Source organism: Colobus angolensis, unplaced genomic scaffold (genome assembly GCF_000951035.1).
Source record: "Colobus angolensis palliatus isolate OR3802 unplaced genomic scaffold, Cang.pa_1.0 Scaffold30, whole genome shotgun sequence".
Lineage (NCBI taxonomy): Eukaryota > Metazoa > Chordata > Mammalia > Primates > Cercopithecidae > Colobus > Colobus angolensis.
In genome coordinates this window covers 8,310,391-8,327,216 of record NW_012116266.1, presented here as the reverse complement: position 1 = coordinate 8,327,216, position 16,826 = coordinate 8,310,391, and the positions used below count along the sequence as shown (strand labels likewise).

The following is a 16,826-nucleotide window of genomic DNA, read 5'->3' as shown; positions in this document are numbered from 1 at the left end:
CTATAGGTGCACGCCACCATACCCAACTAATTTTTGTATTTTTAGTAGAGACGGGGTTTCACCATGTTGGCCAAGATGGTCTTTATCTCTTGACCTCGTGATCCTCCCGCCTCGGCCTCCCAAAGTGCTGGGATTACAGGCGCCCCGCCACATTATTTTGTTTTTTGGTAAAGCACATTGTAATGTCAGTATATACCACCCCAACTCCAAATTCTGTTGCAATCAGGGGAGGTGGGCAGTGTCATTCTATGCAGTAAGCATTTAGTGCTGGCTTATATTAGCGATACTGAGATTTATTAAAGATAATTCCTATTCCATAGTAGCTTTAGCATAATGGGCACACACAATTATGAGAATACTGAGGGGTGGGGAGCCTTGGGAAGGATGCTGAAAAGGGAGGTCAAGAAAAGTTTTATTTAAGAAGTTGAAGGGGGTTTGGGAAAAGAAAGGGTAATATTTAGTGAAATGGATTAGGGAGGAGGTTGGTTGAAGCAAGGGTAGGGAGAATAAGAACAAGGGTGTGTGAGGCAGGAGATGGGATGGACGTTTGTGTATTATGTACCAGGCTTTGCTAGGTTACATAATTCATTTGCTCCTCTGGATGGCCTGTGAGGTGGGCTATAGTATCTCCATTTCATAGGTGAGAAAACAAGATTGGAGAGGTTAAATGGCTTACCTTAGCTACTGTGTGCTGGTAAGTGGCAGAGCCACTATTTGAACCCAGATCTCTATGATGACAGCTCTTATGCCCATATGCTTTGATGCCTCAAAGATCCAGGCCTAAAGTGTACCTGTGTACCATTTTCTTTGTTTTGACTTCAGAAACTTGAACTTTACCTGATTTCTGTATGTTGTCATCTTGTGTACGCCCGGTCCCCACGACAGTCCGGTTTGTAGATTCCCTGATCTGCATTTCTTCCCGTTCCTTCATGGATTTGAAGGCTCTTCTTTCTTCCTTGAATGACTTTGCATCCCTCTCCTTTGCTGAGAGTTGGGACAATGTTGGATTACTGGTGGAACCAAGCCCACCACATACTGTAAATACACTCTTCCTGACCAATGACCTGACTGAGGAAGTGATGGAGGAGGTGCTGCAAAAGAAGGCAGACCTCATTCTCTCCTACCATCCGCCTATCTTCCGACCCATGAAGCGCATAACCTGGAACACCTGGAAGGAGCGCCTGGTGATCCAGGCTCTGGAGAACAGAGTCGGTATCTACTCTCCTCACACAGCCTATGATGCTGCACCCCAGGGCGTCAACAACTGGTTGGCTAAAGGGCTTGGTGAGAAGCCTCTTTCATATTTGATATTTTCCCTGCAAATACTTTGAAACCTTAGAATGTCTTTCCAGTAAAGTTTTAACTGCTTTAGGGTTGGGGAGGGTATGATTCCATTTTTGTATAGTAAATTTAAAATAATGTTGCTGAAATTTGGCAGTTAAATTACATTTGAAAAAGGAAACATTTTTTATTCTTATGGAGTTAGGAGAGCAGAAGTCTTCCTTACTGGACTGAACTTCGTGATTCCTCACTTTTGTGGCACAATGCCTGTCACCCAGGCACTTGAAAAATGCTTGTTGAATTGAAAGCTCAGGCCTCTCCAGAATGCAATTGATTGATAAATCAGGCAAATAGACATCTGGGTTTTAGTGAATGTTTTTAGTGAATGTTTACTTATGCCTAGGGAATGATGTATAGATTTTAGCTTTACTTTAGTCAGTCTTTCGGTTACTCATTTTGGGCTGAAGCTTTTATGATAATATCTGGATTAATGTGGTCAAATTTGCAACCTGAATGATGGTTTACATGGGTAGATTTACCAAACAGTAGACCATTCTGTGTATTATCTGAAAATGTATGAATCAGTCTTTCTTGTCCAAGTTTTTCAGAGACTTAAGAATCTTTTGGAAAATAATTCTGAAAATAATTTGATTTTGTACATCCATACCAAAGCCCTAGGGGACTGGTGATGTATATCTAAAGGATATATGTATGTGTGTGTATGTCATATAAGCACGAGAATGAATCTTTTAAAAAAGTCATTTCTTAGAAATTTTGCCTATAATAGTTTATCTTACTTTTAAATGTTAACCTCTAACCCCCCAAAACTCCCGTTTTACCACAATATTTTCTCTAGGAGCTTGTACCTCCAGGCCCATACATCCTTCCAAAGCTCCCAACTACCCTACAGAGGGAAACCACCGAGTAGAATTCAACGTTAACCACACCCAAGCCCTGGACAAAGTCATGTCTGCAGTGAAAGGAATTGATGATGTTTCTGTCACTTCTTTTTCTGCTAGGTACAATTTATTTTTCTCTTTTTTGTGTGTGTATTTATTTGTAAGCATCTTCCTCACAAAGTCTGTAACCCTGGTATTTAGGCTTGAAACAAATAATTTTCTCTGGAGTTGGTTTACAAAGCAGCATACTCCTCATTTGTCTGTGGGTCCTGGAGACCTGTGGAATTTTTTCAAAACAATAAAAACAATAAGTAACACTTCACTAAGTATTTTCTATGTCAGGGGACTATACTGTGCATTTTATATACAGTATTTCTAATTCTGGTGATGTTCAAAGATAGTTGTTTTCACTTCAGAGAACACAGATAGATCCTAGTGATGCGATGATGAGGCTTTTATTGGTTCCCAGCCAATCAGTGATTTCCAAGCACTTTCTTTGTTTTTTATATTTATCTTTACATTTTAAATATATATTTTCATAAATCAGTTTTTTTATTTAACATCATGGGAAATACTTTTCTAAATAATCTTTTTTTGTTTGTTTTAAGAGACTCCCAGGCTGGGCGTGGTGGCTCACACCTATAATCCCAGCACTTTGGGAGGCCAAGGCTGGTGCATCACCTGAGGTCAGGAGTTCGAGACCAGTTGACCAATATGGAGAAACCCCGTCTCTACTACAAATACAAAATTAGCTGGGCTTGGTGGCACATGCCTGTAATCCCCGCTACTTGGGAGGCTGAGGCAGGCGAATCCCTTGAACCCGGGAGCCGGAGGTTGCAGCGAGCCGAGATCGCTCCATTGCACTCCAGCCTGGGCAACAAGAGTGAAACTCCATCTCAAAAAAAAAAAAAAAAAGCGATTCCCATACACCATCTAGTGCGGTGGTATGATCATAGCTTGCCATGGCTTTAAGCTGCTGGCCTCAAGCAGTCCTCCCACCTCAGCCTCTTAATTAGCTGGGACTATAGGTGCCAAGCACTTCAAGGGAAAAATACATTAAGTGCCTCTTTATAAGGTCAATCGTTATTTAGGGCAGAGATAGGAGTGTTTTTGGTTGGTTTATTATTTATTTATTATTATTTTTGAGACAAAGTCTAGGTCTGTCACCCAGGTTGGAGTGCAGTGGCGCAATCTTGGCTCACTGCAACCTCCGCCTCCAATTTTTTTTTGTATTTTTGGTAGAGATGGGGTTTCATCATGTTGGGTGGGTTGGTCTTGAACTCCTGACCTCGTGATCTGCCTGCCTTAGCCTCCCAAAGTGCTGGGATTATAGGTGTGAGCCACGGTGCCCAGCTGTTTTTTTTTATTTTTTATTTTTGAGAGACAAGGTCTCACTTTGTCACCCAGGCTACAGTGCAGTGGCATGATCACAGCCCATGGCAACCTTGACCTCACAGGCTCAAGCCATCCTCCCACCTCAGCCTCCCTAATAGCTGGGACTATAGGTGTAACTTGCCACCATGCCTGGCTAATTTTTGTATCTTTTGTAGAGACAGGGTTTTGACTTGTTGTCTAGGCTGGTGTCAAACTCCTGGGCTCAAGCCATGTGTCCACCTTGATTTCCCAAAGTGCTGGGATTACGGGCATGAGCCACTGCCCCCAGCCTTACCTCTCATTATTTTTAATTGCTTGTAGTGTTTCTTATTATGGATGAACGGTAGTTTCTTTAAGCATTCCTCTTCCTACTGATGGACTTTTAGTTCGATTCCAGTTTTTCCATATTGTAGATAATATCTGAGTTTTACCAATAGATAGGGGCCAAGGCATTGGTTTTCTTTCTTTTTTAAAAATTTCACAGATGATTGCAGAGTTTATAATTAATGCTTCCAGATTATCTTTAAAGGTGTCCTTTAGTTCTAGAATTTTATGATTATATTTAGAATTTATGGTTAAATGTGAAACTTTCTTGATGCCAATAATTTTGGAGAGTCTCTGGAGGGTGATCCAAGGACCTCCCTGTGTGATTGTTAATGAGGTGCTTAAATGCAGATTTTTGTATTAATCTCAGATCTTGTAATTAGAATGGAGTTTGCCTGAGAATCTGTCCAGGACATTCTCGAATTTAATGTTTTAAAATTATCTCTAAGGCTTTAAAAAAATTCAGTTTGCCCCAGCCCCATTCGTAGATGTTCTGTTTCACTGGTACTGTGGAAGGATCCAGCAGTTAGACAGAGTCTTACTCTGTTGCCCAGATGGAATGCAGTGGCGTGATCTCGGCTCACTGTAACCTCTGCCTCCCAGGTCCAAGTGATTCTCCTGCCTCAGCCTCCCCAGTGGCTGGGACTACAGGCACCCCCCACCACACCCGGCTATTTTTTTTTTTGTATTTTTGGTGGAGATGGGGTTTCGCCATGTTGGCCAGGCTGGTCTTGAATCCTGATCTCAGGTGATCCACCTATCTCGGCCTCCCAAAGTGCTGGGATTACAGGTGTGAGCCACTGTGCCTGGCCTTTTTTTTTTTTTTTTAACTTTAATTTTTTAATAACAAAATAAAATGGGGTCCTGCTATGTTGCCCAGGCTGGTCTCGAACTCCTGGGCTCAAGTGATCTGCCCACCTTGGCCTCCCAAAATGCTGGGATTACAGGTGTGAGCCACCGCACCCGGCCAGGAAATTTCTGATGCACAATCGGGATTGAGAACAGTTCTTGAACAGTGGTTTCAAAGTGAGGTCTCTGGAACAGCAATATCAGCATCACCTGGAACTTGTTAGAAAGGTAAACTCTCAGACCCCCACCTAGATATAATGAATCAGAAACTCCAGGGGTGGGACCCAGCAATCTGTGTTTTAATAATCCTCCAGGCGATTCTGATGCATAGTAGAATTAGAGAAATGCTATTCTAGAAAATGGATTAGTTTCAGATTAAATGGGTTCTGTTAAATCCTTAGTTCCACAGAAATCTAATCTCCTATTATAGTAAGTTTGTAAACTGTGGATTACGTAAAATACATTTTGGCTATATTTGTCCTAAATGGAGTGATGGAGTGATTTTTCCCCCCTAGGATTGATAATGAGGAACAAACACGGATTAGTCTGAATTGTACTCAGAAGGCTTTGATGCAGGTGGTAGATTTTCTTTCTCAGAACAAACAACTTTATCAGAAGACAGAAATTCTGTCGCTGGAGAAGGTAATAAAAATATTTTGTATTTGATCTTAAAATACTGCGCATTTTCAGCTTTATTGAGGTATAACTGATATACTCAGAATTGTACATATTTGATGTGTACAGTTTGATAAGTATCATTACTTTGCATTTTTCTTCAGCAAATTCATTTGTAAATTATTAGATCAACAGGCCATTCACTGTTACCTAAAGTACAAAATGGCAATGAGAGCATAATATTCTCTAGGAAGTAATTGAGAAAGGGAGACATTCCAGGAATAGAAAATACTGGTACTTCTTCAGGGTTACAGATTTGGTTACAGGTTTGCTGTCTCTTTATTTTATACCTTCTGCCTGGACCATGTCATTCACCCTTTCACTTGATAGCCATTTGTATGATGATGATTCCTATCTTTACTTTTTGGCTTAGAATGCTTTCTTAAGGGAAAAAATGACAAGAATCCATATTTTCAACTACTTTCTGGATGTTTTGCACTTACAGAGCCCACAAGTATTTCAAATTCAATATATCCAAATACTTTATCCCTGTGCCACCCCCCCTTTTTTTTTTATATTTCATATTTCAGTATCATTATCTACTTTAGTTTCCAAGTTTTCACACTCCTCCTTGACTCCAAGCCGTGCTGATTCTGGCCTCATATTTATACAGTGTTTCTCCTCTGTATTGGCTCTGCCACCACAATAGTTGAAACTCTCATTTTCTGTGATGAGAGTTGTCTCACCGAGCACCTAGGAGGCAGTCCAGGCTCTTTAGCATGGTGTCGGAAGCCCTTAATGATCTGCTACAGCCTGGGCCTGCAGCCTCCTCTCCTTCCACAGCACATGCTCTGCACAGTAGCCATACTGTCTTCTTTTGGATCTACCCCCACAGAGTGTTCTCTCAAGTCTTTGGCACCTTTGTCCATGTTCTCTGTTTAGAGTGCCTTTCTTCATCTCATCGTACCTCTGTTCTGCCACACTGCACTTGACATCACCCCCTTTCAAACTTTATTTCCCCCTTTTTAACTCTTTTAGGGTTTTCTCTAAGACCTGAGTCCTTCCTCCAAGTACTCCCCAAGCCTCCGAAGTCACAGCTCATTTAGTTTGTCATTCCTTGTGCTGCTGCAACTGTAGAACCTACCTTGAATTTAAACAGTTTTATTATTTTGTTTAATTAATTAATTTATTTTTGAGGCAGGGTCTGGCTCTGTCCCCAGGCTGGAGTGCGGTGGTATAATCTCAGCTCACCTCTGCCTCTTGGGTAGCTCAAGCCCACCTCCCATTCAGCCTCCCAAGAAGCTGGGACTACAGGTGCATGCCATCATGCCTGGCTAATTTTTGGATTTTCTAATGGAGATGAAGTCTCACTATGTTGCCCAGGCTGGTCTCAAACTCCTGAGCTCAAACAATCCACCCACCTCAGCCTCCCAAAGTGCTAGGATTATAGGCATGAGCCATCATGCCTGGCCTGATTATTGATTTAAACATCTGCCTTCCTAGGAAACTGTGAGCTCCTAGAAGAATGATTTTGTCAGGTTTGTATCCCCACATTTAGCCTGGAGCTTGCTGTAGTAACCTCACAGTGTGCATACTGATTGATTTTAGCATTTGTTGTTTTAGGACTGACAGTGGACACCGTTTCTAACTTCTGTTTCTCCTCAGCCTTTGCTTCTACATACTGGAATGGGACGGTTATGCACACTGGATGAATCTGTCTCCCTGGCAACCATGATTGATCGAATCAAAAGACACCTAAAACTGTCTCATATTCGCTTAGCCCTTGGGGTGGGGAGAACCTTAGGTAAATATTGCTCCTTCATTTATCCAGTATGCCTACTGTTAACATTGGACAAAGGTTGAAACTCTTGATTGTATTAATATGTGATAGAGAATGTGTTAGCAGCTCATAGGAGATCATTGGTTTACTTTATTGATTAGGGTAGGCCAGGTTCTGCTGTGGAATACATCTCATTGGCCTAATCAGTGAGATTTATTTCTCTGTCATGCTATGTGTTCATTTCAAGTTGGTTATTGTAGGAAGTCTGGCCATTGTAGACTGGTTGTTGTTGCAGAGGGAGAGAGTTTTGCAGGGTCTTAAACCATCAGTTTAAAATTCCAGGAAACATGTTCATTTCTGCTCAACTTATTTTCTAGAATTAGTCATGTTATCCAATACAACCAAGGGAGGCATAAAGTGCAGTCTTATCATATGTCAGGAAGAGAGCTGGAATCATGATTACTACAATTACAACATAAATTTTGCACTTATAGGACTGGTAATATTTTCTAGTGAGGTGCCACTGAGTGATCTGATCCATTGCAGTTTCTAAGTCTTGTAGTTTTTTCTTCTGGCCTTTCCCGGTACTTTTTTTTTTTTTTTTTTTGAGACGGAGTCTTGCTCTGTCGCCCAGGCTGGAGTGCAGTGGCGCGATCTGGGCTCACTGCAAGCTCTGCCTCCCGGGTTCACGCCATTCTCCTGCCTCAGCCTCCTGAGTAGCTGGGACTACAGGCGCCCACCACTGTGCTGGGCTAATTTTTTTGTATCTTTAGTAGAGATGGGATTTCACTGTGTTAGCCAGGATGGTCTCAATCTCCTGACCTCGTGATCCGCCCGTCCCAGCCTCCCAAAGTGCTGGGATTACAGGTGTGAGCCACCGCGCCCGGCTTCCCGGTACTTTCGAGAACAAAAAGAGTGAACAGACATTTGTTCAACACCTACAGTGAACCTAGCACTGTACTGATTGTCCTGAGTGTGTGAGCTCCCACTGGCAAAAGCAGTATGGCATAGAGGTTATAGGTATAGATTCTGAGCTCAGACAACCTGGCTTCAGATTTGTCTGTCCTGTCTGTTTGCTGCATGTCTTTGACAAGTTGTTTATGCCCTCTGTGTCCCAGTAGCCTCATCAGTAAAAACTGCATTAATAATAAAACCTAACTCAGAGGGTGGTAGTATAAGCCATGTGACATGGCACAGTGATTGGCTCACATTAAGTATAGTTAAAGTGCTAGCTGTTGTTAGCTTTGTGGTTGGTACTTTCTCCTATGTTATAAGTGAACAGTGTTGGTTCAGAGAGATAAGTAACTGTATTAGTTCATTCTCACGCTGCTATGAAGAAATGCCCAAGACTGGGTCATTTATAAAGAAAAGAGGTTTAATTGACTCACAGTTCTGCATGGCTGGGGAGGCCACAGAAAACTTACAATCATGGTGGAAGGCACCTCTTCTCAGGGTGGCAGAAGAGAGAATGAGTGCAAGCGAGGGAAATGCCAGACGCTTATGAAACCATCACATCTCATAAGACTCACGCGTTATCACGAGAACAGCATGGGGGAACTGCCCCCATGACCCAATTACCCCCACCTAGTCCTGCCCTGGACCCGTGGGAATTACGGGGATTACTGTTGAAGGTGAGGTTTGGATGGGGACACAGAGCCAAACCATATGAGTAACTTACCCAAAAGTCCAGTTAGATCAAACAACCCAAGGGAGTTAGTGTCCAAAGAAAATGGATAGCAGAGGTGGGATTTGACTTCCAAAATAACTCCAAAGCCCCATCTTTGAGATACCATGCTGCTGAACTGGAATGACCACTGGAGAAGTGTCCATTTTAGAAACCCAAGTGCTAAATACTTGGATTTTGGTTCGAAAGTTGCGGTTATTTCTCTTTTCAGAGGATGCTTTTTGAGAATAAATAGTATATTTAAAAATATGTGCCAACTCCATTCGTAGCATTTCTCTTTCTCACTAGTCCTTTTAGTTCCTTACCTTCCTCCCCAAGAATAGAGATAGTACTTGCCTACCTCTCACTGTTGTCTGAAGACCCAGGTGAGATTACTTTACCTAGCAACGTTGCAGTACTGCCTGGAGCTGCACCATTAGTACTATTCAGTGGTTTGTGAGTGTGCAGCCATGTCAAAGGAATAACGGTACTCCCTTCAGCAGCACATATACTAAAAATTGGATGATATAGATTAGCATGGCGCCTATGCAAAGATTACACGCAAATTTGTGCATTGTTCCATATTTTGTGCAATTCACAAAGGTTGTTAGTTAAAAAAAAAAAAAGGAATAATAACTGTACCTTGGGTTAGCTATGCAATATCAAAAGAATGACCTGTTTGCTTATATTAAAACATTTTTTTTTTTTTAAATGCAGAAAGAACAATTCATATACTCGTGATGAGACCGGGAGTGAAATCTGTATTATGTTTAGGATTCTTGGTACAAATTATAATAGTAAAAAGAAAGGGAATTGTAAAGTATTGGTCTCTTGTTTCCTTTGTCTTGAAGAGTCTCAAGTCAAAGTTGTGGCCCTATGTGCTGGTTCTGGGAGCAGCGTTCTGCAGGGTGTCAAGGCGGACCTTTACCTCACAGGTAGGACAGACTTTGGATCTCTCTTGGTTTATTTTTTGCAAAATCAAAAATGGCAGATTTTAGGACAGTACCTGGCACGTAGATGATACCTAATTAATGTTTTGTAAACTTGAACTAAACAGAAACTACAACAGAACTGGGACATACTGCGTTCTTTGTGGAGGGATGAAATCATTGAACAATTTATTATCTCAAAAATTAATGGTCAGCATTTATTTTACCTACATTCTTCCTAAACTGTCCCAAACCTCTCAGATCTCACATCAGTGGGATACTTTCTACCCTGTCACCTTAGCTAGGAAATGGTTCCTTTTAGCCTAAAGCCAATCATCAATTCCTATCAATTCAAGCTCCCAAATCTTTCTAGAATCTTCTCCCTTATCTCTATCCAGGCACTGTCTCCTACTTGAAGTACAGCATCAACCCTCTAATGTTATCTTCTATATATGCTCCTGAAATTAACTTTTCACAGTGCATATTTGATGGTCTTGACTAAAAAGACTTCAGTGATTTCCTTCATCTGTCTGGTAGAGCCTGAACATTGCATCCTCTTTCCTGTACCCTTTGCATATGCTGTTTTCTCTGGTTAGAGTGCCTTTTCCTTGTTCTCCTCGTGATAAGTGAACACCCCCTCTGAGAAGCCTTCTCTGACACTGTCCTGCTTCTGCCTCTTGTGGGTCCCTATCACTTTGTCCTTGATCTCCAGTGTGCACTTCTGTTGGACAGTAATTGGCTCCTGGGCCTTACACTCTCTCCTTGAGGATACTACCTAATAGGTACTGGCTAATTTTTATTGAAAGAATTACTTCACGTAGTTACTACTCAGGAATGTGACCAAACATGGCCCATTATACCTGCAAAGGATTTGAAGGCATTTTAATGGGTTGCCAGTTTGTTTACCTCCTCCTTCTTAGGGTTAGGAGAGAATGAGTTGAAGAATCACTTTTCCCACTACGAGGACCAGGCTCTAGACTCTTAGCCCTCTGGCCATTCCTTTGGCTACTTCCATGCTTCCCTTGCCTCCCACACCCATGCCTTGTTGTGTAGCACACTCTCTTACAAAGGCTGCTGCACTGAAAGCATTGTCACATCCCGAAGTACAAAGGAGCAGCATCTGAGACAGCCTGATGGAACTGCTCTAAACCAATAAATTGATTTAAAAAAAGAAAACATGTATGTGACTATTACCTGTTTTCCATTCTTCTGAAGATAAAAGATTTGTGTAAGTCCTTAAATTTCTACCAGATTAAAGTGAAATTTCATTATGAATATCTTACAGCATTGTGTCTGGCTATTTTATTTTATTTATTTATTTTTTTTTTGAGATGGAGTCTTGCGCTGTCGCCCAGGCTGGAGTGCAGTGGCTGGATCTCAGCTCACTGCAAGCTCCGCCTCCCAGGTACGCCATTCTCCTGCCTCAGCCTCCGGAGTAGCTGGGACTACAGGCGCCCGCCACCTCGCCCGGCTAGTTTTTTGTATTTTTAGTAGAGACGGGGTTTCACCATGTTAGCCAGGATGGTCTTGATCTCCTGACCTCGTGATCCGCCCGTCTCGGCCTCCCAAAGTGCTGGGATTACAGGCTTGAGCCACCGCACCCGGCCGTGTCTGGCTATTTTAAAATTCATTTTAGCATTTTACTTAGAAGGAATTTCAGACCTATGCAAAAGTTGCAAGAATAATACAATGAACTCCTATATGCTCTTCACTTTGGTTACTAATGGTTATATTCTGCCATATTTGTACATTCTTTATGTACATATTATATATGTGTCTATATACATTTGTGTATGCATGTATAGATATATAATATACAATATACAAGTTAAAATATGTTTTTTTGAAATATATATATATAGATAGATGTATTTCCCCCAGGACCATTTTGTAATCGATTGCAGACATGACAATTTCTTTACCTCTCAATACTTCAGTGTATAGTCTTCTAAGAACAAAGACATTCTAAGTCCATAGAACACTTATCAAATGAGGGAATTTAATATTGTTAAAACATTTACTTGATATACAGTCCATATTCACATTTTTCCAACTGATAAAAGTTTATAGCATTTCTTTTTCTGATCCATATGCAGCCCATGATCTCACATTGCATTTAGCTGTTATTAGTCTCCTTCAGTCTGGAATAGTTGCTCAGCTTTGTCTTCATAACATTGACATTTTAAAAAGAGTATAGGCTCTTTGTTTTGTGCTTCTCGCTCGATTTGGGGTATCTGACTGTTTCCTCATAAATACTTTTTTAAAAACTAGTTTTTTAAAAAAATGATAAAATATAATATGTTCATAAAATAAATTCAGGCAGTTCCAAAATGTTAAAATGTCCTTCCTATCTCGCTGTGGGGAGAAATAGAAAATATTACCTGGCTAGCATTAGATGTCTCTGGTCTGTGAGGCATCGCTTTTGAGTGTAACTTCAGAGATGCGAAGCCCCTCCTAAGGGACCTCTGCTGAACTTCATCACGCTTCCTGTGAGCCTGAGGCCGTGTTCTCATTGTATTAGGTTGTTAAGGGTAACACCCTGTAAGACCAGCAGATGGGGAGCCTGCTGCTTGCAAACACAAGTTCTCTCATTTGTCATTTCATTCTCCATTTGCTTTTCCTTTCTCAAGCTGCCATCCTGGGCCAAGCTTTTCTTTCCGTTGGCTTCAGCAATTATTGCAGGGTCTTCACTGATTTCCCCCCTTTCATGCCTTCTCTGGCCAGTGAGTTTGTCACAGTACAGGCAGCCAGACTTATCTTTCCTAAAACAAGGCTCCCAACTGGGCCATCTTAGTGTCTTTTTTTTGCTTTTTACTTTTACTATTATAGATTAAGATGTTTTAAAAGGTGCTTGAATAAAAACTATTCCTTATAATGAAATGACACTTATTAGAAGAGTGTGGGGAACTGAAAAATTCTGGAATTAAGAAAACTTATTTTTTACTTACAGATGTTTTCTTGTGGGAAAATTAGAGAAAAAACTCAATTTTTTTTCTAAGAACCTTTTTTTTTCTTAAATTTGTATGCCCTTCTGTCTCTAAATACAGTTCAAAATTGTACTTTCTAAAGAACAAACCAAATTGTACACAATGCAGTTTTGCTTTTAAATTACAAGTTATCAAATTCACAAACTACATTTTTAAAAATTCAGAATATTGGGCTGGACACGGTGGCTCATGCCTGTAATCCCAGCACTTTGGGAGGCTGAGGCGGGCAGATCACTTGAGCCCGGGAGTTTGAGACCAGCCTGGCCAACGTGGCAAAACCCCGTCTCTACTAAAAATAACAAAAATTAGCCAACCTTGGTGGTGGGTGCCTGTAATTCCAGCTACTCGAGAGGCTGAGGCAGGAGAATCACTTGAACTCAGGAGGCAGAGGTTGCAGTGAGCTGAGATTATGCTACTGCACTCCAGCCTGGGCGACAGAGCAAAACTCTGTCTAAAAAAATAAATACAAATATAAATAAATTAAAAATTCAGAATATTTGAGTTTTCCCCAAATCTTTTCACAACAGATGAGATTCCCTCCAGAGTTTCTAGGGATTTTGCTTAAGTCAAAGAAAAATACTTTGTTTTTAATCTGGAAATAATCTTGAATTCATTTCATCCTTGTATATTAGACTAAGTTGACGACAGAAATTCTGGTGCTTACAAAGCATAAGTCTGCTGGGCAGTATACACAGAATGTCCTCCAGAGGTATTTATTACATAAGAGGCAGATTTTCTGAAGGCCTCATTTTACTTAGCAGTGGTCATTCATTTTACTGTGGAAACACAGTAAAATGGGTGTTTACAGATCTGGTTCTGACCAGATATGTTGGATTGGACAATCTGCCAAGGAAAAAGAAGTTGGGATTCTCAATGGGATGGCTTTTATTTTTATTTTATTATATTTTCAAGACAGAGTCTTGCTCTGTTACCCAGGTTGAAGTGCAGTGGTGCAATCTCGGCTCACTGCAACCTCCAGCCCCCGTACTGAAGCAATTCACCCGCCTCAGCCTCCTGAGTAGCTGGGATTACAGGCGCGCGCCACCACACCCAGCTAATTTTTGTGTTTTTAGTAGAGATGGAGTTTCACCATGTTGGCTAGGCTGGTCTGGAATCCTTAGCTCAGGTGACCCCCCTGCCTAGGCTTCCCAAAGTGCTGGGATTACAGGCGTGAACCACCGCGCCCAGACTTTTCTGTTTTTAAGTTGGAGGACATAAAAGAAAACTGTACAGTACTTTCTAGATTTATAACAGTTCTGCTGTATTACATTCACTTTATATAGAATACAAACTTGGTATTTCTGCTTTTGTGTTTCCTCATTCCACAGATTCCATATCTAGCATTTAAGAATTTACTCTTTCCTTTTTGGTAGGCGAGATGTCCCATCATGATATTTTGGATGCTGCTTCCCAAGGAATAAATGTCATCCTCTGTGAACATAGCAACACTGAACGAGGCTTTCTTTCTGACCTTCGAGATATGCTGGGTTCTCACTTGGAGAATAAGATAAATATTATCCTATCAGAGACTGACAGGGACCCTCTTCAGGTGGTATAATTGCAGAAACATCAGGATAACACATTCTACAAATCACTTGGATGCCAACTTGAATTTGTCACATGAGTCAGTGGGACTAGTGTGCTTCTAGAAGAGTGTCTTAGAGGGTATGATCATTTCCAGTTTGTTAATCTGATTCACCAAATGTTCTATCACTCATATGGTAAAACTGTAATGTAACTACCATATTAAATAACAAGTATTCATATAAACTCTAGGAAAGATTGAATAAAATCTGTTTACTTAACATTCTTTGGAAGGAGCTCAAGTGATTCTCTCCTTAGTTTAATTGTAGATGGGATGGGATGGATCCATTTGGGTATCTCTGCCGTAGCTTAGTTTAACATTATGCTTGAAAAACTTGGGCTTGAATACTTCTTCCTAGGTAGTAGCCTCTTTGCAATGATAAGGTCTGTTTGTCCCTGTTCCTAGTTCTGCCTACAATCTAGTCTCTCACCTAAATTTCAGAATCAGAATGAGATTTATCAGGATGTCGTTTTAAAAATATATATACACACAATCATTATTCATATTACTATTACTTTATTGCTTTTTAGATGACTTATCTGTAATTTTTTTTTTCTTCCACAGTCCTTTGTTCCCAATTTCTGCTCTGTCACTTTCCTCTCTTGGCAATGAACTTGGCTGACACAGGCAGGGGGCAGGGCCAGGGAGTGAAATTCCAGAGCAGAAAGAACGAAGTCAGATATCTCAAAATATCATCCTGCCCCATTTAATCTGGGCCCTTTCTCCACGTGGATGCCCTTTTCTAAACAGCGCCCGCACTGGGCTGCAAGGCCCCTGCCTGCCTCCACTGGTTGGGCAGGGCAGATACACCTTTCTCCACCCGAGGACTGCCGTTTTCAGATAATCTGGCTAAAGCAATATTCCCTCCAGTTTAGGCATTCTTGGATTGCCTTTATGATTTGTGCTGTTTTACCATACCACATATAATTTTTACTTAATGCTTTTGTGTAAAGCAACTTTTTCTCTTTTTATTTTTTATTGTGGTAAAATTCACATAACATAAAGTTCACCATTTTCCTGCCCCTCCCCCCAATTCACCATTTTAAAGTATATAATTCCGTAGCTTTTAGTACATATACAGTGTTGTGGTACTACAGTGTTTGGAACTACAGTTCCAAAACATTTTTCATCACCACGAAGGGAAGCCCCATTAAGTAATAACTCCGTCCTCCCATCCCCTGAATCCTATTTCTATGGAGTTGTCTATTCTGGATATTTTCTATAAGTGGAATCATAAACATGTGGTCCTTTGTGTCCGGCATCTTTCACTTATGTTTTCTCCATTACTGCTGCCTTTTGTGTTTTTTTCCTTGTATTTCGACTCCCTTATTTCCTTTTATATATATATTCTTACCTATCTTTAAATTTTATGTCACATCCATTATAACTTAAATATTTACTTAATCTGTATTAAATACAGGATTATTAAAATACAAAGGAACACTGCTCAAAATAAATGTCATTTTTTTTTAAATACCATTTTTTTTTGGAGACATAGTCTCACTCTGTTGCCCAGGCTGGAGAGCAGTGGCATGATTACAGCTCCCTGCAACCTCTGCCTCCCGGGTTCAAGTGATTCTCCTGCCTCAACATTCCAAGTAGCTGGGATTACAGGCACACATCACCATTCCCAGCTAATTTTTGTATTTTTAGTAGAGACAAGGTTTCATCGTGTTGGTCAGGCTAGTCTCCAACTGCTAGGCTCAAGTGATCCGCCCATCTCAGCCTCCCAAAGTGCTGGGATTACAGGTGTGAGCCACTGTGCCTGGCCTGAAATGTCTTTTTTTTTTTTTTTTTTTCTCACAGGCATCACATGAAAAATCTTCCCCATCCTGTAGGACTTACAAGGTCGCCTTGGATGCCCAAATGGATGGTACATTCCAGGTGGAAGGTTTCAGATTGTAGGGAACAGTGTCACCACCTTTGTTGTGCATCTGCGACACCTTATATAATCTTTTGTGCACATATATTGGAGGGTGCTGCATACCAATCTAGATCAGGATCCAAATCAGACACTAGTGCACGAAAGCAGCAGCTGGCCAGGAGGTGGCAGCAACAGTTCAGCTCAAGGCAACTGCTGCTGGGCAGAATGAAGGTCCAGCGTGGCCAAGTCTTCCTGATCTTTCAGGGGCACAGGAAATCTGGATTTTTAATGTGTGGTGTTAAAATATACATATATGATCATATATAAAACATATATATGTAGGTGTTTCTGCACAGTTCCTGGCTTATAACTCCCCTAGCCCTTGTTACAGTCTTTTGGGTGTGTTAAGCCTCAGGGACAGGCCTCAAGAAAAAATCTCTCAGAGTTCTCCTGCCCTTCTTTCACCAGTGCCAAGGCAAAAATCCTAATCTTCTCCCTCCCTTTTCTTTTTTATTTAGAGACAGGGTCTTGCTCTGTCACCCAGGCTGGAGTGCAGTGGTGTGATCATAGCTCACTGCAGCTTCGAACTCCTGGGCTCAAGTGACCCTCCCTCCTCAGTTTCCTGGGTAACTGGGACTATAGGCACCTGCCACCACCCACCCCCTACTAATTTTTT

At 41.1% G+C, this 16,826-nt stretch overlaps 1 protein-coding gene across 2 annotated transcripts in view; it reads left to right on the top strand.

Annotated features, from left to right (window-relative positions):
- The window catches only part of NIF3L1 (NIF3 NGG1 interacting factor 3-like 1 (S. cerevisiae)), a 16,627-nt gene extending 2,116 nt beyond the window's left edge, over nucleotides 1–14,511 (top strand). For both annotated transcript variants that reach the window (XM_011949942.1, XM_011949943.1), the window contains exons 2-7: nucleotides 823–1,284; nucleotides 2,138–2,300; nucleotides 5,243–5,369; nucleotides 7,008–7,146; nucleotides 9,637–9,720; nucleotides 14,075–14,511. In XM_011949942.1, coding sequence (XP_011805332.1) covers nucleotides 849–1,284; nucleotides 2,138–2,300; nucleotides 5,243–5,369; nucleotides 7,008–7,146; nucleotides 9,637–9,720; nucleotides 14,075–14,259 — 1,134 coding nt within the window. In that variant the 5' untranslated portion in view covers nucleotides 823–848 and the 3' untranslated portion in view covers nucleotides 14,260–14,511. The remainder of the gene's footprint in view (nucleotides 1–822; nucleotides 1,285–2,137; nucleotides 2,301–5,242; nucleotides 5,370–7,007; nucleotides 7,147–9,636; nucleotides 9,721–14,074) is intronic.
- The last annotated feature ends 2,315 nt before the right edge of the window (nucleotides 14,512–16,826 follow it).